Here is a 20,806-nt window from a genome sequence, read left to right as displayed (position 1 = left end):
TCGGCCAGAAGAGGGCAGCAAACAAAATCTTGCATGTCTGGTTACCAGGATGAAAAAACACAAGCGAAGAAGACATGGATACGGCGCATTTTATGATGGCAGCTAACCGATAAAACTCACATTTTATCACTATAACCATAATGTTTGGCGTCGGGTAACAACTGAAAAAAGACCGTGTGCATTCAGGGAACAGCAAGCACTTGTATAATCCGAAAGGTGGGTAATAAGAGCGTAAATGAGAGCAGATTGAGCCTGTTGTAGCCACCAGATGCTAACCTCTACAGAGGATGAAGCTGGTTGTCTTTATTCATATATTTTGACAGTAGTAAAAAGTATGAAGTAATTTCTTGTCGGGATAAGATCCAGCGACAATCAAAATACGGTGGCATTGACCCTCTCAGTTAATGCATTAAAGGAACAATTGAAACGACACAATTTATGTAAAACTGAATTTTATAGATGCATTTGGTAATATAGAGAGCTGCCGTCCAGATGTGATTATCTTTTATTATTATTATTATTTCTGGTTGTATTTCATGTATTTTTTGCCTCTTTTGTTACAGTGGACACTGGAGCCATGCCTACTGCACAGGTCCTTGTAACGTTTGCAGTGTGCATCCTCATGATAACGGAGCTCGTACTTGCTAAGGACTTCTATGACATACTGGGAGTCCCCAAAACCGCCACTGAGCGCCAGATAAAGAAGGCCTTCCACAAGCTCGCAATGAAGTATCACCCAGATAAGAACAAGAGCCCAGATGCTGAAGCAAGATTTAGAGAAATTGCTGAAGGTACAGTTTGTGTGTGTTGAATGCATCAGCTGAAACCTCCATTAATGTATTTAAGATTCTTAACTGATTCCTTTGTGTCTTTTTGTTTTATCTGCAGCCTATGAAACTTTATCAGATGAAACCAGAAGGAGAGAATACGACCAGTTTCGTGACACCTCTGCCTACTTTACTGGGGAGACGCAGGGCAGACACCGACAGGGGGCCAACCAACCGTTCAGCTTCAACTTTGATGACCTATTTAAGGACTTTGACATCTACAGCCAGAACAGACACGCCCGTCACAGAAGACACTTTGAAGAACACTCCAGGTCACACAAGGAATTCCACAACAGACACAAGAAACACTTTCAAGGTGGTGGTTTTGGTGGTGGTGTCTTTGATGATATGTTTGATGACCAAGAGAGAATGTTTACTTTTGACATGAATGCCAAACAGACGGAGAACCGATATCACGGTTCATCCAAACAGCACTGTAGAACGGTGACGCAGCGCAGAGGAAACATGGTAACTACATACACAGACTGCACTGCATCTTAAGATGCAGCCTAAAACCACTTTGGACTGAAATCTGCCTTAAGAGAGTACAATACTATTGTATTGATCACATGATAGAAACCCATCTGATTTATATGCCGTGAAATTTTGTGAGTGATATTGAGAGCTGACATTCAGGCACTGGAACCTGGTTTACTTGGCTTAGTTTTCAATTTAAATAAGCTATCTTTTTCAGGTTGTTGTTTGTGTATGCTCATGGACTTTCTTTGGAATTTGTTGTGGTCTGTTTTTTTTTTTCTAGTATTGACGTGTGCTGATAATCTGTCAGTATTTATTTCAAGCACCTTATTTTAATGATGTAGAAACATTAATGTTTCTCCTGTTGTGAACATTCAAATAGTTGTGGCACAAACATACATGTGTCAAGCCACACCTGTTTTTCCCCCGTGCTTTTCTCCCTGCATTTTGTGTAGTTTTATTGTGTTGCCTTTGCCATTGTAAATCCCTTGTAAAGGCGGAAACAATTGCTGGCTGTCTGCAGAGTTTTTGCTTATGGTTGTCAAAGGGGCACCAACCTGTGACCCTTCACAGGACAGTTAGTTTGGCTTGCTTTCTTTTTAGGTCTGAAACTGTAAAGGATTCTGACAGTATAGTGAAAATAACCATTTTCTTCGCTATGGAAACTAGAATTTGTGGTTACTGTAAATATGTGAAGTCGGTGGAGGTAGAGCAGAAGAATAATGTGTGGCTTTTGTGAGGAGATGGGGGAGAGCTGAACCTGAATACTAAAGTGATGAAGTTACTACAGTTGGTTGTCAAAGCTGTTTCGATGTGGTTTGTTTCAGTTATATGACATATTTCTGTCACATTTTGCAGCACTACACGATATAACCCAACATTAGAGCTTTTTTTTAAAAAAAGAGCACTTTTTTTATCAAGGCCTCAGCACCTATTAATTATATTTTAGCTATCACCATTGTGTCACAGAACTAGTATTGCATTGTGCTACATTTTGAAGCTGTGAGAGTGTTATCAAATCCCCCGTTTTTTGGGATGTTTCATTTGTACTTTCATTTGACTTGCAGTCTGGTCTCAAATTTTCATATCTATACTATCTGCTGGCGAATTCAACCGGATATTGTTTTTGTGAATATGGATTTTATCCTATTTTTCTGTGCTTTATTGTGGAAAAGGCAAAGTATTTATGATCAGCTTAATTCTGATATTTAAGTCGCACCTTTCAATGAATAATTTTTATAGTTAAAAAACATAGAAAACTCTCTTAAGTCATTGAATGTGAAACAGCTTTCTAAAAGTTGACTACTGTATGTGCTTGGCAGGTCAGGAATACATTTACTGGTTTATATAAGGTTTGTATTAACATTATACAATAAGACGTGATGGAAAAAAATGTGTGTATACACAAATGCATCACTACCCAGCTCATTCTATGAAACCGATGATGGCAGAACAATGTTGAGATAATTAAAGACAATGTACAACTGCTGTTTTCCAAGAATCACCTGTTACCTCAATTCCATGAACAAGTTTGAACTGACACTGTGCAATATTTATTTTCTATATCGGTGTTGTTGTGGTGAAATAGCACTTTTAATTTTGTTAATAAACCAGAGGCAAAATTGTTGGTTTTTGTCGTTTTTGTCATTTTTGTGTCTATGAAAAGTGAAAATGTGGTGGTGATGTCAACTAAGTGCATGGCATTCAAATGTGGCTTTTATACAAGACAGACACTTGAATTAATGAGATTTCTGTCAAGATAAATTTTATTACATTTGTTGTGGAAACAAAGCAATGCATTCTCTCTGTTATAAACATAATAGACCCAAAGCAGAAAATCATTGGCTGCACTCTGCTCTCCCTGGAGGAGATCACTCACTCCAGAGGCCTGAGAAGGACCACTGCCATCCTCAGATCGATCGCTGCTGGTCAATGAAGGCCACATATTCAGATTATCAGTTTTCATCCATGAGCCACCAGATCATTAAATAACCATTGAACTTGACATGAGTGTTGTATGTCCTTCATATGTTATGGTGTTCCATGTTATGTTATAATTTGTCTATGTTCATTTTTAGTTTAATTTTTTTTGTACTTTATATTGATGCACAAAGGGAGAAGCACCTACAATGTCATTATATATGATATATTGACAGCAAAGCTAGCCATTTCCATTCAAAAATATTAATTGAAATGGGGTAAACTTAAAAGTCAACTCAGGAGATATTCAGCCTAGGTCAGAAGCACAGAAGACAGTTCTGAGAAATATAAAAAAGCAGCATATAATCTACTGTGGTCACAACTGTGTTGTTAGGATTGTGTTCTTGTAAATATTATCATTATCACCTTAGCTACCGTTGCGTAGAGGAAAATCGGTTTTCTTTATATTGATTGGTTCGGCGCCGATCATGACGTCATTAACAGGAAATGTAGTTTGTCGAACTCGAACTCTGCCAAGTTCCGCGCGCGCAGGACTGTCTTCTGAACTACAAATCCCATGATGCATCGCGGTAAAGCCTCATACGCCGAAGTTCGCAGAGGGACGCCGACAGCCGCGCTAGCTGAGGGGCATTCAATGACTTTGCGCCAGTGTGCGGTTGCATCGACAAAGTTGCTTATTTGACAGGTCGGAACGTATTTCGGAGCGGATGGAGGCCCTCATACCTGTCATAAACAAACTGCAGGATGTTTTCAACACAGTCGGAGCCGATATAATTCAACTCCCGCAGATAGTTGTGGTGGGAACACAGGTGAGGAACGACACTTCTGGACTAGCAAGTTAGTTAGCCTGCGCAAACTTCTTGTTTGGCTGCTTCTATGAGCAGCAGTACCGTTTCTGTTTCAGTTTGTGGTTTCTGAAATACGCACAGTCACCTAGAATAACTTTATAAACCCGGTCAACTGCTAATGTTGAAACACAACGGCGAACAAAGTTAGCATTAGCTTTGTCTGAGTTCACTAAAACTTACTGCAGCAGTATGTAGACTGATATTTGACAGGAACATGCATCTGCGTGTTCATCATCAAATTTCTATTCCAGTTCTAACTTAAAGAAATTTCCAGTTGAAATAATTCATCTTAGTAAGAAAACACGTCCACTAATGTCGAAAATTGATATACAAAGTTGCTGAGCATTTGGTTTATCCCTGTTGTTATGAAGTTGTTGATCATGTCAATAAATCCGCCTAATTTTAATATCACTCTGTGGAGATCAAATAGCAGATTAAACTATTAATGACCGTCAGGTAGAGTTCCTCCTACACTTTCTCCATGCCCACTTAAGTATCTTGTTTACTCACAGGAGCTTAATTGGTTTAGAGTGGCAGGTTTTGTGCGACACATTTACTTTCTCTGGCGGTCTAAGAGGATGTAACTGTCTCAGACTTTTGGCATGCATCGAATGGTATTAGAGTGAGACAAGGGAATCTAAAAGGTGATTTAAATGCCCCGTTTGTTATGTTTGATCCTGTTATTTCTGAATTGTGAGGAGGCTTCAAGTCAAGGACAGTCGAGGCTGAGACTAGGTGTATAATATTTATTTACTGATTATCTGTTTCAACAGGTCCAAAGCCAGACCTACCTGTATGAGTCCAGACAGCCTTACTTTCACTGTCACTCATTACTTTGGTGGCACCAACCTTTATAGAGAAACTATGTGCCTGTTTAACTAAGATGGATCAGAAACTAAATTTAGAATTTGGTTCCTGTGTTAAAATGCGGCCAAGGTCTCAGGGTCCCTGAAATTGTTTGTCCTGTAGAAAGATCCTGTGATCTACACCTTGTTAAAATGCAATCTTGAAGTCGGGTTCAGTGAGCTGTTTTACTTGTCTGTATGAGGACTGGTTTTTCCAGTGAATTAACGACTCATCTCTGCTTCAGTGTCCTCACTTGATGCTTTTATGTTGTTGCTGTTTACAGAGCAGTGGGAAGAGCTCTGTTTTAGAAAGCCTGGTCGGCAGAGACATCCTGCCACGCGGCACGGGCATCGTCACACGCAGACCTCTCATCCTACAGCTGGTGCACATTGATGCAGATGACCGCAGGAAAACCAATGAAGAAAATGGTAATCTGTCCTCAGTATTTGTATTGAGTTGGTTCATATTCCCTTTGAAGGTCTTTAACGTGACATTTCCCCAATTATATTTCCTATCTCAATCTTTACAGAAAGACATGTATGTTCTATATAGCTGTAGGAATTCATGACTCCTCCATTTGGGTTTTGTCAAGAGTAGGAACATGCTCTTGTGTTAATCCATTGATCTGAATCACCCTTTCTTCTGAGTGACGTGGCATGTTAACAGACACAGATTAAGTATTTTGACACTTTCACATTATTTGCAAAACATTGAGACTTATTTTTATCATAAAAATAAAATGTTTACTTAACAGCTTTTATTGCTGATACTGATGGTGACTGTTATTATGATTGCTGTATTTTTGCACAGTTGGATATGTATTTCTGCTCTACCATTTATGACTGAAGTGAGTTGTTTTGGACTTCCATGGTACTTTGCCAGCTGAATGTATGCGGCTGTTTCAGCAGTGGAATGATTCACACAGGCTGCTGGAAAAATCAAGTAAAAATAGGAGTCTGACTTGTTAAATGACGTCATAAACCAAAAAAACCAAATCCAAGTGGTGCAGTAAAAAAAATGACCACTGAAACTTCTCTGCTTCCACAGTGCTGTAACATTTCTCAGCGCTGTGAAGTGGGTTTGTATTGATGGATGGATGATGTTTCAAGCTGTAATCTGCAGTTCGATCACGCTGTTCTCAGTGAACAGAACAGGAGGGCTGAAATGTGCCAAGCTCCTGCATGTGTTTAATGCCGTCCTGTGGGAATGGCCTCGGAGTGACTCTGCATTGCTGCAGTCTCCTGCAGAGGCTGCAGATAGCCAGGCTAACCCTTTTGTCTCCTGTCATCTCTCTCTAACCGCAGAATCCAAGAAAAATGGACGCCTTTACAGAGGTCTCCTTTTCCTTGTTCTTTATCTTATTGTATTTATATATTACATAACAAACCCCTTCCATTCATTTCCTCTGCTTATTTGTGCCCCTGTCTTGTGCTGCATTTATAAAGCTGCCAAACCATGTGGCTTCATTTATTCAGCTCACACCCCTCCTCCCTCCACGTTGGCTGGTCTCTCTTAGTTGATAGACAAATGAAAATAAGTGTATTCCTTTGAAAACTTTTTTTTTTTTTTTTGTCTATACTGCTTTAAATGCCAGCTTCAGATCAGAGTTCCTCAGCCTGGGGTCTATTACACTTTGTGAGAGCAACCAGAAATGATAGAGGGCGAAGTGCTGCTGCTTTTTTTATTATTTTTTTTAAGGCTATTGTATGTCGGTGAGTGTGAAAGTGTCTGCCGGTGTTTGGCTTCACTGCAACCTTTCAGAAAATCAGAGAGGATCCACAATATTAAAGGGAACGGAAACTAAAAAAGATAAATCATGTTTATTTACGTAACACCTTTGAGACACAAGGCAATTCACAGTGCTATACTGAGAAATAAAGATAAATATAGTAAAACAAGGCGAGTAAGAAAGACATCAAAAGGAAGATTTAATAAAGTGAAAGCTTTATTAAGATGAAAGTCATAATGTAAGTAAAATCTGTTGTTTATTGGAAAGCCCAAGCAAAAAAGTTAAAAGAAGTTCGGGAAGTTTGTTCCACTGGTTCATTTTCTACAAGTCTGAGATGTATTTAGGCCATTTAAAGTTTTATAGACTTGAAGTCCATCAATAAAAAGTAGGGAAACGCTGCTCTAGATAGCAAACAGATCCCACTGGTGTGACTTTGTGACATATTGTGGATTATTGCAGCTGAACTGTTTATTTTGCTTCGCTCTGTGATTTTTCTTTCATTACTGTTGCTTGAAAGCAGCAGTGGTTCCACATTTACTTTGTTGTTGTGAAAAACTCTTCAGCTGTGAATCTTTGCTCTGAAGATTCTTTTTTTCCCCATCCCATTTCTGCAAAAACGATCTCCCCCGAGGCATTAACATAGAGATGCTCATGGTAGTCACATTCAGTCTTATTCTGGACCTGAACACCACATCTGTCGCTCCTTCACTAAATGAAACATCTGTTCTCAACTTTTCCCCTCTCGCAGGCATCGACGGAGAGGAATGGGGAAAATTCCTGCACACCAAAAACAAGGTAATGTTCTCCTCACAGCCTTGTTTACCAGAAAACAGTAGTTTCATTGAATTCTCCTTCCGCTGCTTCGCTCTGTTTGAGAATCTCTGAATATTTAATACAGTGGAGTGAGTGATACCTGTATTGTTTGACCTGTATTGATTCCCGCACACTGGCTATCAGACAGTATTTTCTTGGTTTGTGGTTTAGTTGCAGCAGGTAAATTAATAATCAGTAATAAGATCAGGAACACGCCCTCTAAGCTACTAAAAATAATTATACGGCTGTAGGGCAAATGTCCTCAAAAGTTCAACTGCATGTATTCGACTCCATGTGTGAACAATGAACAACAATGTGCTGAGAGTCTCATAACAGGCAGGATTTGTCAGAATTTATTCATAAATCTTTACTTTGGTCTCCTTCCCATTATGTTTTATCCTCTGTTGTTTGCTTGTCGAATTCTGTTTCTTGAAATAGTGTTTCTGTTCGTTACTGTCTTTTAATCCGTTAACTGCTTTTTTCAGATCTACACAGATTTTGAGGAGATCAGACACGAAATTGAGGCAGAAACTGAAAGAATTTCTGGCAATAATAAGGTATTTCAAAATCACCAGAGAGAACCTGGAACTCTTCCAGACCAGGAGGACTTTCTTCTCTCTGAATGTCTGCTTCAACGTGTCTCTCGTAGGGTATCAGTGATGAACCCATTCACCTGAAGATCTTCTCGCCGCACGTTGTAAACCTCACTTTAGTGGACCTTCCCGGCATTACGAAGGTAAGATCTCCTCCTCCGTGTCCACACACACACACACACACACACACACACACACACACACACACACACACACACACACACACACACACAGTTTGAAAGACGAAACGATCCTGAACAGCCGGTGAATCTTTCTAAGTTTTTAAACCTATGAACGGAATCCAAATGATGAGCCACGCTGAAATCACGTCATGCTGTGTTTTGTGAGATCAGGTGCCGGTCGGTGATCAGCCCAAAGACATCGAGATCCAGATCAGAGAACTGATCCTGAAGTACATCTCCAACCCCAACTCCATCATCCTGGCCGTGACCGCCGCCAACACGGACATGGCCACTTCTGAGGCCCTCAAGGTGGCTCGTGAGGTCGACCCTGACGGTAAGAGTTTGGAGGTTTTTCCTTCCTCTTCTTTTTCGATTTCTCTGCCCCTGTGGTGTGTTTGTAAGCAGCTGTGTGTGTGTGTCTGTGTGTTCAGGCAGGAGGACTCTGGCGGTGGTGACCAAGCTGGATCTGATGGATGCTGGTACAGATGCCATGGACGTCTTAATGGGCAGAGTCATTCCTGTCAAACTGGGCATTATTGGAGTCGTCAACAGGTATCTGAATGATCAAAGCCCTTATTGAATTAAGAAATGTTTCTCCTGCCTGACCGTTCTTCAACTGTTGATCTACAACAGCTTGTTCATGTATTCATCCACTAAAATATGAACTCAAAATGTTTATGTATATTTTTTTTATTATGTCTGAGAGTTTTTGATGATTTTAATGCCTTTTTTATTTCTTGTGATGCTCTGAAAGCTGCATTTTGTCTAACGATAGTTGTTACATAAATGAAGTTATGACTGTAATCGGTGTGTGTGGCAGTGCTAACACAGGACTCTGTGTGTGTTTTTCCTCAGGAGTCAGTTGGACATCAACCAGAAGAAGACCGTGGCCGACTCTATCCGTGATGAGTATGGTTTCCTGCAGAAGAAGTACCCCTCCCTCGCTAACAGAAATGGAACAAAGTATCTGGCCAGGACTCTGAACAGGTTTGACACTGACTTTATATGTTCAGCTGCATTTCTTAATTTACCTAATGGATTAAAGTAAGTCTTCGTTCTTTTCCATATGTTGTCAGGTTATTGATGCACCACATCAGAGACTGCCTCCCCGAGCTGAAGACCAGGATCAACGTGCTGGCAGCGCAGTACCAGTCTTTGCTCAACAGCTACGGCGAGCCCGTGGATGACAAGAGCGCCACCTTGCTGCAGCTCATCACCAAGTTCGCGGCGGAGTACTGCAACACCATCGAGGGCACGGCCAAGTACATCGAGACGGCCGAGCTGTGAGTGGCACGCCTCCCTGGCCTGCATGGCCTCCTGTGCACCACCGAGGGGCGCTGGCGTCACTCTCTCGCTCTCTCTCTCCTCTCTGTGGCCTCCTCTGTGTTTTTAGATGTGGCGGTGCAAGAATCTGTTACATTTTCCACGAGACGTTTGGACGCACGTTGGAGTCGGTGGATCCTCTGGGCGGTCTGACCACCATCGACGTGCTCACAGCCATCCGCAACGCAACGGTAGGGTTTTTTTTCTTTCTTTTCCTCCTGTCATGATGGTGTTCCAGCTCTCCTTTCCGTAAACGCTTACGGCCGGACTGCCTCTGACAGGGCCCGAGGCCGGCGCTGTTCGTGCCCGAGGTCTCGTTTGAGCTGCTGGTGAAGCGGCAGGTGAAACGTCTGGAGGAGCCCAGCCTGCGCTGCGTGGAGCTGGTGCACGAGGAAATGCAGAGGATCATTCAACACTGCAGCAACTACAGCACGCAGGCGAGGAACGCCCCCCTGTGTGACGAGAACACAGTAAACGCTCAGCGCTGCAGCGTCTGGATTGATGATTATTTATCTCCAACAGGAGCTGTTGAGGTTTCCGAAGCTCCATGATGCCATCGTAGAAGTGGTCACCTCCCTCCTCAGGAAGAGACTCCCCGTCACTAATGAGATGGTCAGAACCTGCTCTCACACCGGACTGCCATCTGTTGCTCTGTCCCTCACATGATGATGTGGTTTTTATTCTTGTATGCAGTCGGTCTGCTCCACCTGTTTGCATTGGTTGCTCTGTTCTGTTCTCCACAGAACCAGCGCCTGTAAGCTGTGTTCAGCATAGAAAACACTCATTTCCTGCTGGTCTTTTCAGGTCCATAACCTGGTTGCTATTGAGCTGGCGTACATCAACACCAAACACCCCGACTTTGCTGATGCCTGCGGCCTCATGAACAATAACATAGAAGTAAGAGATAAAACATCTTTTGTTTTTTTTTAATTACTATTGAAAGTTTATTAAAACAAATGTTGTAATTTGTTTGTAGGAGCAGAGACGCAACAGGATGAGAGACCTGCCCCCCGCTGTCCCCAGAGACAAGGTACCGTCCCCCGTTTGTCTCCCTGCAGCCTCATGTTTGTTTGTTTTTTACAGATTTACCTTCAGACTCACACATTCAGAACAGTTGCTGTTTTTCCAGAACAAACACAAACTGATTGCAGCCTTTGCTAGTTTTCTGTCCACTTCTCTTTCCTCTGTCTTTCTTCAGTCCCTTAAAAGCCCCGGTGCTCAGTCTCTTTCCCCCACTGAGCCTCCTCCTGCCCTCGAGGGCGAGTTCTCTAAGGTGTGTTCGTTCACCGACCGCCTACGTCTGACTTTTGCCCACAACCCTTTCTTTTTCTTCCCCTCTCCATGAGCCCAAACCGACCTCTCAATGCACCTCTGGTGGTTTGATGGAACTTTCTTTCTTTTCTCTCTGCTCTGTAACATGAACTTCTAACCTTCTTTTCCTGCATGCTGGTTGAACTCTGGACTCAGTTGGCAGGAGCAGCTCAATTTGAGAAAGAAATCTTCACTTGGTGTAACATGGTGGCTGGTATTTAGTAATCACGGTGACTTTACATCTCATTTTGTAATGGCAGTATGTATAAAGAAGAAATGAACAGGTCAGTTATCAGTCATTCTCATAGTTCCTGTCAAATTGCAGTCACGTAACAATTTTCAGTGGAGAAAACACGTGTTCTTTTCACCAAATCCAGAGATAATTTTGTAATTCATGCACTCTACCATTGCTTGCTCTTTTCTGACCTGAAATAATAAACGCCTGATGATATGAACTTCTTTGCTGTTCACCCAAAGAAGGCTGGTTGCATGTTTATGAGATTATTTTGAAAATTATCACAAATAGAACCTTGGAGATCTGCATATTTTGCTTCCAGAAATGTTTAAATCTCCTCTCCAGACTGATGTATTTGACGCAGTCTGAGCATTTATCCCGACCTGTGTCTCTCTCACTCCTCAACTTGCAGGCAGCAGCCGGCGGCCCTCAGAACTCGGCCACCGGGGATCAGGCGGAGGGCGGGATGGGCACCTGGAGAGGCATGTTGAGGAAGGGGGAGGAGGGCGCCCTGCTGCAGCCGCCTCACCCTGCAAGCCCCCAGAAAGGCCACGCCGTCAACCTGCTGGATGTGGTGGGTCCTCCTGTCTGGAGATGGACTTTTGTTCAGAAGTGTTGATCAGTTTGAACTGTTCAAACTGAGATCACCAGTGGAGGGCGCCAGAGAGCACCATGGCTTCCTCTAAAGTTGTACAAATTTGTTTTGCACAGGTCAAAAAAGTAAAGCAATAATATTCTGCTCGCACCTGTGTTTGTCTTCACTGTGATCTTCTGTCAAACCAGAGATCAAAAAGTGTCCACAGCTGTTCTTCCAGGCAGTATTGAGGAAACTGTAGAACACTGGTGTCATGACCTCTCCTGTCTAACACACAACCAGAAGGGATTAAAGAATACTTATACGTTGTTTTCCTTCTCACTAACACGTCTGATGCTTGTTCGCTCCCAGCCGGTTCCTGTTTCCAGAAAGTTGTCCGCTCGAGAGCAGCGGGACTGCGAAGTCATCGAAAGACTCATCAAGTCCTATTTCCTTATTGTTCGAAAAAATATCCAGGACAGGTAAACAAGGTTTTTTTTTTTTGTTCGTTTTTTTTTATTGCTGTTTCTGTGTGTGTTTCACCACACATGAACACTCTGCTTGTGTCCTCAGCGTGCCGAAGGCGGTGATGCACTTCCTGGTGAACCACGTGAAGGACTGCCTGCAGAGCGAGCTGGTGGGCCAGTTATACAAGACGGCGCTGCTCAACGACCTGCTGACCGAGTCGGAGGACATGGCTCAGAGACGCAACGAGGCCGCCGACATGCTCCAGGTGAGCAGGATCACACAACCGGAGACGAGAGCCGGCGCCAATCAGACTGAATTTAGATTTGATACCTTACACGCCATGTTTTATATTCAGTGTGTATTTTGAAAGCAACACATGAGGGTGCAGAGTTTTAGTGCACTGCTCTGAGTTACATATTTATCTATGTTAGGCACACTCATTTATTTAGCTTCACTTTATTATTTCCTGCTGCTATGCTCCTGGACCCTGGAATGACCTTCTTCCCCGTTGTGCGTCGTTTCTGTGTCCAGGCGTTGCAGAAAGCCAGTCAGGTGATAGCGGAGATCAGGGAAACCCACCTGTGGTGAGGACGGCGTCTCTTCTCGGACCCTCTCCTCCCAGAAACCCCCCCTGCCGGCCGTCGCAGCACCTCGAACTGTCCAGACGGCTTGAAGATGCACTGGTGTGGATATGTGTATATTAAGGGAACATAGTTTTAATGTACAGCACGGACTAAATGGATGGAAGGACGGGCGCCGCCTTCCAGTCCTTCCAAACACGCTCCTGTCCTAGAACTGAATATTTTCTTAATCTATAAAGAAAACAATAAACGTATAGACAGTGTGATACGTCGCCACTTTTCTGCTCTCTTTATAGATTAAAGTTAGAAATGACATGTACATCACGCAGACTCTTTTGTTTAGATGCTGGCAGTACAACGTGTCTGTCGCTAACTCTTTCCAAAGAAACCTCTTTACTTTAGATCTTTTTCCTGGGAAACACTCATTTTTACACGCAGTAAAATGTTCATAATAGCGTTATTTTTCTATAGTGCTAAACCAGACACGTTTGTTTCCGTTGATCTTGAGTTTTTGTATGGAAGTCCTTCAGTGTTATCTGGACAAACGGACACAGGAACAGCTTGTACAGTTCGCAGGAGGCCCAGAGAGTTGGTGTAATGACGTATTTATTGTTTTGATATCATGATGATTGACACGTAACCCAACACAACAGAACAATGAAGACGAGTCGCCAGGCGGGTCTGCCGCCGCCGCTGCCCCGGGCTGCTTTCACGCCCTCTCCGCGTGGCTTTACCTCAGCCGGCCGCCCATTTTGCCCTTCCCGCGGCCTTTGGCGCTGAAAGGGTGAAAAAAACAAACACAGCGAGTTGATTAAACGGTATTCTGCTACGCAGAGGATGTTTAATGAATCCTGTTTACCTGTGATGACAGTTTAAATCACATTTGTCACTCATGATGGTCAAATCCTGTTTTGCAGCTTTTTATTTTTCCTAAATGCACGTCTGTTAAGGTGCAGACACTGAAGAGTCTTCGAAGATGAGGTGGAAGTTAATCTCAAAGAGGCATGTGGAGATGTGGCGAGTGTCTTTTTAATAAGGACTCAAAAGAATGTAACTGAATAAATGATGCTCCTCCAGCTGTTCTCTGACCGTCGTATCATTCTTTCAACAGGTGAAGATCAATGGGTTTGCGCTGTAACGAGTTCAGTCAGGACGATTCTAGTTCTTTAAAAAGCGATGCAATTAGCAGCTGATGAAAATAAAGAATAGCCATTTGGAAAATTAACTTACATCAATTTTAATGATCAGAATTGGAAGATCTTTATATGATAGATGGGATCAGATGCTCCCTGCTGTGTAAGAATTAGGAGCTATAAAATAACAATGTTTTGAAAGCATAACTGAATGGATTTGATTTTTAAGTTCACTTTGGAGAGCATGCTCCAAAATCTGTTGTTTGTTTATAAATTAATGAGACAGAAGCAGAAGAATAGCTGAGATAAAGCTTGGAGATCTTAGCAAGCTGATGCTAATTTAAGGAAGTGAATATTTCAAACACCCTATAAATACAATCCACACCAAAAAAAAAATGTTTATACAGCCATGACAGTGTTGGCAGTGAATGAGTAAATGCTTTACTTATGACATGATTGGAAAAACGCTATGACAATGGCTTGAACTGGTTGTCACTTGTGTCCTTTAGGTGGATAGAGAATGAAATTGTAGAGCAAAATGAAATCTGTCAAGTCACATTCTCAAAACGTGAGTTTACATGAGTTTACTCAACTGGCTGCTAAATCAGTTTATAACACCGTTCACAGTGGCCTTTGGTCGGGGGCGCAGCTAAAGCTCTTGATGGTGTCAGACCATGGAAATGCTTTTTTTAATGGTGCAATCGAGGGATCTTCAGTAAACGTGAAATTTTGCTTGACTTCCTCTGAAGAGGAACATTTACATTTTGACATTTTGAGGCATTTTGCTCAGGAAGTCGTCAAACTATCGTATTCTGTGTAAAGTGTCTGCGAAAAATAATGGCAAGTGGACGTTTTTCTTTCATAGATAAACTCCACTCAGCTCCAACGCACAAAAGCTTTCTTAGTAGCACAAAGGGAGACAGCAGCTCTGCAACTCACAGAAATGGTGCTAATTGTAAGACCATCACAGACTTTATGATATTAATGAGTTCAGAGGGTGTTATTGCCAAAGGTGACACATGACTCAGTAATGTGTTGAACATGTTTCTAACAATGACTGAATTAAAGATAAACGCAGGTTTTAATCCCAGCAGTAACCGTGAAGCTGTGAACTCACCTCTGGTGGTCCTGGACTCGAGCGAGGAGCTGGTTAATCTGTGAAGACACACAAACAGCTTCCATCATGAACATTGGAACTATATTAAGATGGAATTTATTTACATTGAAAGCTTAGACAATGTGACTGGATGTAATTTGAAAATCTCCCTGTTTCCCGCGGCGTCACTCACATCGTATTTCTGTCTCTTGAGTTTCTCGCCGAGGTCAAACTTCTCGGCCTCCAGCGACATGAGCCACTGCCACAGCTCGCCGGCCTTCTCCCTGAACACAAGCACAAGCCCGGTGAGCGGCACTGCACAAGCCACGAACACACCCGATCTGGAGCTGTGAGACCGAGAGCGTACTTGAGTTTGTCCTCGTTCAGGTGGTCGATGTTGAGAGGCTTCCTGCGCTCGGCCAGGATCTTCTTCTTCTTCTCCCTCTCAGTTTGTTTCTTGGCTCCTCGTCTGTTCTCGCTCTGGGGAAAGGGAGCCAACGCAAGTTGTTTGTGTTTGTGGCAAATAAATCAAAGTCTTAACCCAGAATGATCATCCAAAGTGATTGTTGATCAGATCTGTTCCATGTGTATTTGTGGAACTTGAGAACATTTTGAAGTGCTATATTTCATGTTGAGATGCGGTGAATGACCTTCTGTCCAGCGCTGTACTGCTGGGACATGTTTGACAGAGCTTTCTTCTTCTTGGCGTCTTCATCGTGCTTCTTGCGCTGCTCCTCCATCTCCTTGCGCTCCTTCTCCTCCTGCATGCAGACAGTCAGAGGCGGCGCCGCCCGTTACCGTCGGCTCCTCGCACTGTGGCGAGCTGCCATGACTTTAATCACGCTTGAAGCCGCACCGCCAGCCTGGCCTGCCGCTCCTTCTCCCTCTCCGCTCGGATCCTCTGCTGCTCGGCCCTCTCCGCACGACGCTTCTCCTGAACACACACGCAAAGAGGGGGGAAACGCGTGAGGTCAGAGGTCACCGTCGACGCGGCGGTCCCCGTCTGAGGCGACACTCACGATCCTGTTGACGAGGGCGATGAGCTCCTCCTCCTCTTTCTTCCTCTGGATGAAGTGAGCCTCGATCAGAGACTGCAGCTCAGACAGATCCTTCTCCTGACGCTTCCTGTGGATGTCCTGAAACCACAGAGCAAGGCGTCCTGACACACCTGCCTCTGCTCCCAGGAGACACTCAGAGGCTTCTTTATTCAGACAAACTTACATCAAAGTCCACCTTGTCTCCATCGGGGATCTTCGGGGCCGTAATATTTGACATAAACCTGCAGATGTGAACGGCATCGACACAACCATTAGCTGTGAGAGAGATGTTTGAAAAGAGGCCATATTCAACCAGCAGCTTGCTGACATGTCAATAAAGACATGGGAGTTTTCATTCTCTCTGGCTGCATGTGGAATAGAAAAGTACAAATCCATGAGCAGCTGCACAAATGGAATGGATACTACTTGTAAATATTTCTTGATCTATTTTTCCACTGCTTTTTGTTTCCGTATATGTGTTTATTTAATTTGAACTGTTTCGTTTTGCATCTTTTTTCCTCTGTCACCTCTCCTGTTCTCCCCCGATCGCTGGCAGCTTTGCCTCATTATTCCAATTCAATCAAATAAGCTTGTGTTTTATTTCAATCCTGATATTTGAGTGATTTTTCCACCACCAGACTCCATAAAGCAAGGCTTATGACACTTACTTGGGTTTGGGCTTTGATTCATCTGAGACCATAAAGATAAAAAAAGAGAGAAAGTTGAAATAACAGGGACATATTTAGTCAAACATTAAAACATATATCTTGAAGGGTCTTCTTCTCACCTGTTGCCTCCTCTTGTGCTGATGAACAGGAACAAACACAGGTTAGTGGGATTTTTAGAAACTGAACTGGATGTATTAGATATGAGTGGATGTAGTTTTCTTACCTTCTTCCTCCCTTCAGATGAGCAGCAGTCATCAAAAAATTTAAAAAAAGAAGAAAATTGAGGCATTATGCACTAACTAAACACGTTTTTAAGATCGCATTGATGATAAAATACCTTGAACAAAGACACGGATTGATTGAGTTTAGATAAGAAAAGGACTTACTGAACTTCCTCCTCCACGACTTCTTCTGTGTCAGACATTTTGTCAAGGATGAGCTCTGCAAAATGGACTCCTATTAGACTATATTTACACCGGCGAATATTTCTGATCATGAAGCAGCAGAGCGGAGCATGACGAGGCACACGGATCCCCCTGAGACTCAGCAGTGGAGCAAATATCTCAGCCTGATGGCGGAGCAGCGCACTGATCCACAGAACGGAACATTACAGCAAAATAACACACTGGACTCTGTCAATCAGACTTTATTTACAGGGCAGTTTTCATTCAGGTTGAGGTTTACAAGAGGCTGACACACAAATACTAAATACAAAGAAAGAATATTGAAAAAAACTAAATTTATTAGGTTTGCTGAGAGTGATCACTGAGAAAAAAAATGTGTCAGTCTCACAACAAATCCTGTCAGGATGTTAAGTTACTGATTTGTCGCAGTAGTTTCATGTTGTGGCCTCAGATGGCGGAGCTGCAGGTTTCATTTATTAAACATTAAAACTCATTCAAAAATGAAGTGATGATTTTATTGGGAAAAAAAAACTGCATGTAGTGAAGAACTGTTGACCTTTATGACTTTCTGAAGAACATCAAACTTCCACGAACACAAAAGATTTCAATTGGAATCACTTACTTTAGTTTTGTGTGTTACTTTATAATCTATTCATTTAGTGGGATGGTGAGAATGAATCTACTACCTTATTGGTCTATTAATAGTGTTCCTATAATAACAGCAGCAACTGAACAACTGGAGCAGCAACATAAAGACGGTCCACTCCGATGCTGAATGTGGTCTTTAACATGTCTCAGCTGGCAGTGAGCACGGCTCCAGGAGTTCCCATTCATTCATCTCCACATGCAAATCCTCCCGAAATCTCATAAAATAACATTCAGCCAGCAGATTCCTGTTTCCGTTCGTGAGCGTGTTCTTACCTTCGAGCCGGACAGGGGCGACCGACAGACTCCAGCTCCTTGAGCCTCACGCTCAGGTTGAGCATCAAGGATACATAGTCCAACCCTTCCTTCTCATGTGACTGCAGCACCCTATGGCTGCTCGGGCTATTGTTAGACGGCTGGACATCAGAGCACTGTCTCAACACACACACACACACTCTCTCACACACACACAGGGCAGGTAAAATGTCATATATCCATTCAGGCTTTCAACAGCCGCTCAGGTTTCAGCAGGCCATAATTTCACAGGTGGTTAGGAGGAACACCGTTTCCTCTCTGGAAGTAAAAATAAAGCAACCCAAATTTTTTCCTTTTGTTTTTTTTTTTCAAAGATTTTTATTGCTGAAGCAAAACAAACAATCATCTCAAGCAATGCAGTCCATCACAGCAATACTGACAGAGTATACATCTGCAGCATCCAGCTCATGTGCGCCGCTGGCAGAAGCACCAGGCCGGTGTGAGTTACAGGCTTCGGAGAGAGAAAAGGCACATCGTGTTGTCGTTGCGGCGTGAAAGAAAAGTCAGTGTCGTGTAAACTGATGAAAGAAGCCACCTGCTGGTTCTGCAGATCTGGATTTGGTCACTGAATAGTTACTGCAGCAGGTTTGGATGGTTATCGTATGACACAGTCTGACCAATGCCGAGATGCCGAATACCTCAAGTGTCTTACACCTTCCACTTTGTTGTTCGCTGGCTGGACACGATGTGCAGATTAAGATGGTGAAACTCGGAGAGCAATTTAACTACTTGTAGTAATATAACCTTATTATAATGCAGCTCATGAAGCTGATTTCATTCAGTGGTTTCTGAGCAGCCTGGCGAGCCTCATGTTGCTCTCGTGAACGACGACGTTGCTCTTCTGACTCATTCATAAGGTGATTTTAAAGGATACGTTACATAAATCATGCTAACTATCAATAAGCCCTTAACGAAGGGTGTTTTGGCAGAAGCTGGTATCATATTAAAAAATAATGTTATATACAGTAAACGACCTGCTGAACGGCATCAGAACTGAGCGTGTCTTCAGTGAGCAGAAAGCAGTGAGTTCCAATCACAGTAGAGCAATAATGCTAATAACAAAGCTCAAAACACAGAATGAAAATACAGGATGTGTCACTGTAGCCGGGGAAGGAGCTCAGATGGTGGTGAGGGAGCAATGAAGGGCCCGATCCCTGTAATGTGACTGACTATCATGTGTTTTCCCCACTAAATGTCTTTGGTTCGAAGTGTGTGAAGACCACAAGTAAAAGCAAATAAAAGTCAGAGCTGAAGGTAGTTTGAACAGGAAGTGACCTCCGCTGTTATGTCCTTGATTTCACTTGTGTTTTTCACTTAATACTTAAAAACTTGGAAGAAGTGTTACGCCATGTCATGACTGCTTGTGCAGAATAATACAGAAGACAACAAAGTTAACTGAACAAGTTAATGTCCCCACAGTAGTCCAAATATCTCAGTGACAGTTTTCATTTTAATCGTTTTAAACTCTGTCGTCCTGCACAGAACACAAAATGCCCGTAAGTTGTCATTTGAGACAAAAAGACACTTTTACAGGCTGCTGTTTAAACTTTAGAAATGAAAAGCAAAGATTTGGGCATTGAGCATGAGGTGCATTCTTCTTATTCCCGTCAGGTAAAAAGTTTGTCCAGTCAAAATGAAAACACACTGATATCCCTCCATTTTCAGGGAAATGGCGCCGGAAGACGAACTGCAGCTGGAGGCTTCTTATTGCTGTCGTGGCTCCTTGAATCTCATGGAAATGTCCGGTATGCTGCTGCTGCTGCTGATGGTGGTGGTGGTGGTGGTGTTGGTGGTGGTGGTGTTGGTGGCGGTGGATGTGCTTCCAGAAGCTGTGCTGGTTCATGTAAGCCTTGATTTATGGGGGATGTCAGTGTTCAGGGCTTCACGCCTGCTAATAGACGGAGAGAGAGACATTGAAAGATCCTTTAGATGAAATGCTAATGTCACTGCGAACACTGCATATCTCATCAAAGTTTATTAGGTGGCAAACTACATTTACGCCAGGACTGTTAATCAAAGCCGTTGCAGCCATATTTCCCTGCGTATTCAAACGTATGCGTTGGAGTCTGGGTGGCCTGCGGTCAAAGTCAGGACGTTTCTCTTTGTGACTGAAAGCTGCAGCTTTGTCATTTGCCCTTTACTTCATTCCTCAGCTGGCTATTTCTGATGAAGGAGCCGAGAGGCTACAAACAAGGACCGCTATTTAGGGGCTGAGGCCGACACTTGACAAACGCTTTTCCATGACTATTGTTCACACTTTGACTGAAGCACCGAGGCTTTCAAGTGTGAAGAGAGAGAGAGAGAGGAGACGACTGTTCAAATCAAAAGAAGCGTTGCTCGACCCCAACAGCTGTGCAGACGTGGCTCTTGGGGTCTTTATCATTAGCAGTGAGTGAGTAAGCCCAGCGATCGGGCCCGATTTGCAGCTCAAACTGGCAGTAATCCTCCCCTGCAGCGGCTTTTTAATGTGAAAATCGAGCAGCTGCACTGTGGTATGCCTGACGGCTCGCTGCAGCCCTGTGGCCGATCCAGGTGGCAGTGGGTGAACGGAGCGCTGCCACAAGCACGACAGCCACGCCAGGAGTCTGGAACTTTCTTTATACTGGGAAACAAGGTCATGGCGAGGGGCTTTTTTAAATATAGACCTCAGTGCCACAGGGCTGAGTCCGTGCCCAAAAATCTCCCGCAGCACTTTTGATTTACAGTCAGCAGCTCCTCTGGTACAAAGCAAGGTTGGTGGGTTGAGGTAGTTATGAGCTC

At 43.2% G+C, this 20,806-nt stretch overlaps 4 protein-coding genes across 7 annotated transcripts in view; 2 read left to right on the top strand and 2 right to left on the bottom strand.

Moving 5' to 3' along the window:
• The first annotated feature begins 57 nt into the window (after positions 1 to 57).
• dnajb9a (DnaJ heat shock protein family (Hsp40) member B9a) lies at positions 58 to 2,933 on the top strand. The gene is made up of 3 exons (XM_030097240.1): positions 58 to 216; positions 564 to 791; positions 889 to 2,933. The coding sequence occupies exons 2-3, from the start codon at positions 578 to 580 to the stop codon at positions 1,326 to 1,328; spliced, it is 654 nt and encodes a 217-aa protein (XP_029953100.1). The 5' UTR covers positions 58 to 216; positions 564 to 577; the 3' UTR covers positions 1,329 to 2,933.
• A 910-nt stretch (positions 2,934 to 3,843) lies between these two features.
• Positions 3,844 to 13,836, top strand: dnm1l (dynamin 1-like). 4 transcript variants are annotated; one of them, XM_030095623.1, is made up of 20 exons: positions 3,844 to 4,054; positions 5,223 to 5,367; positions 6,244 to 6,273; positions 7,417 to 7,463; positions 7,967 to 8,038; positions 8,131 to 8,217; positions 8,428 to 8,590; positions 8,688 to 8,808; positions 9,112 to 9,243; positions 9,333 to 9,539; positions 9,650 to 9,770; positions 9,861 to 10,016; positions 10,102 to 10,191; positions 10,384 to 10,476; positions 10,556 to 10,609; positions 10,778 to 10,852; positions 11,538 to 11,699; positions 12,072 to 12,181; positions 12,273 to 12,432; positions 12,699 to 13,836. In XM_030095623.1, exons 1-20 carry the CDS (start codon positions 3,953 to 3,955, stop codon positions 12,753 to 12,755), a joined length of 2,184 nt encoding a protein of 727 aa, XP_029951483.1. In that variant the 5' UTR covers positions 3,844 to 3,952; the 3' UTR covers positions 12,756 to 13,836. The 4 variants fall into 4 exon arrangements, with proteins under 4 accessions (XP_029951483.1, XP_029951484.1, XP_029951485.1 ...); XM_030095624.1 differs by lacking the exon at positions 6,244 to 6,273; XM_030095625.1 differs by lacking the exon at positions 10,778 to 10,852.
• tnnt2d (troponin T2d, cardiac) lies at positions 13,388 to 18,094 on the bottom strand. The gene is made up of 13 exons (XM_030095628.1): positions 18,008 to 18,094; positions 17,069 to 17,123; positions 16,906 to 16,916; positions 16,802 to 16,819; positions 16,683 to 16,704; positions 16,199 to 16,256; positions 15,997 to 16,113; positions 15,834 to 15,911; positions 15,628 to 15,738; positions 15,345 to 15,457; positions 15,171 to 15,261; positions 14,999 to 15,036; positions 13,388 to 13,524 (listed from the first exon to the last, which is right to left on the bottom strand). Exons 2-13 carry the CDS (start codon positions 17,104 to 17,106, stop codon positions 13,479 to 13,481), a joined length of 741 nt encoding a protein of 246 aa, XP_029951488.1. The 5' UTR covers positions 17,107 to 17,123; positions 18,008 to 18,094; the 3' UTR covers positions 13,388 to 13,478.
• A 1,384-nt stretch (positions 18,095 to 19,478) lies between these two features.
• The window catches only part of cald1b (caldesmon 1b), a 36,127-nt gene continuing 34,799 nt past the window's right edge, over positions 19,479 to 20,806 (bottom strand). The window contains exon 17 of the mRNA XM_030095842.1: positions 19,479 to 19,937. Within this exon, the coding sequence (XP_029951702.1) occupies positions 19,921 to 19,937 (17 nt within the window). The 3' untranslated portion in view covers positions 19,479 to 19,920. The remainder of the gene's footprint in view (positions 19,938 to 20,806) is intronic.

Source organism: Salarias fasciatus, chromosome 7 (genome assembly GCF_902148845.1).
Source record: "Salarias fasciatus chromosome 7, fSalaFa1.1, whole genome shotgun sequence".
In the NCBI taxonomy this organism is placed as follows: domain Eukaryota; kingdom Metazoa; phylum Chordata; class Actinopteri; order Blenniiformes; family Blenniidae; genus Salarias; species Salarias fasciatus.
Note: the sequence above shows the minus strand (reverse complement) of the source record. Positions and strands in the feature narration are given on the sequence as shown.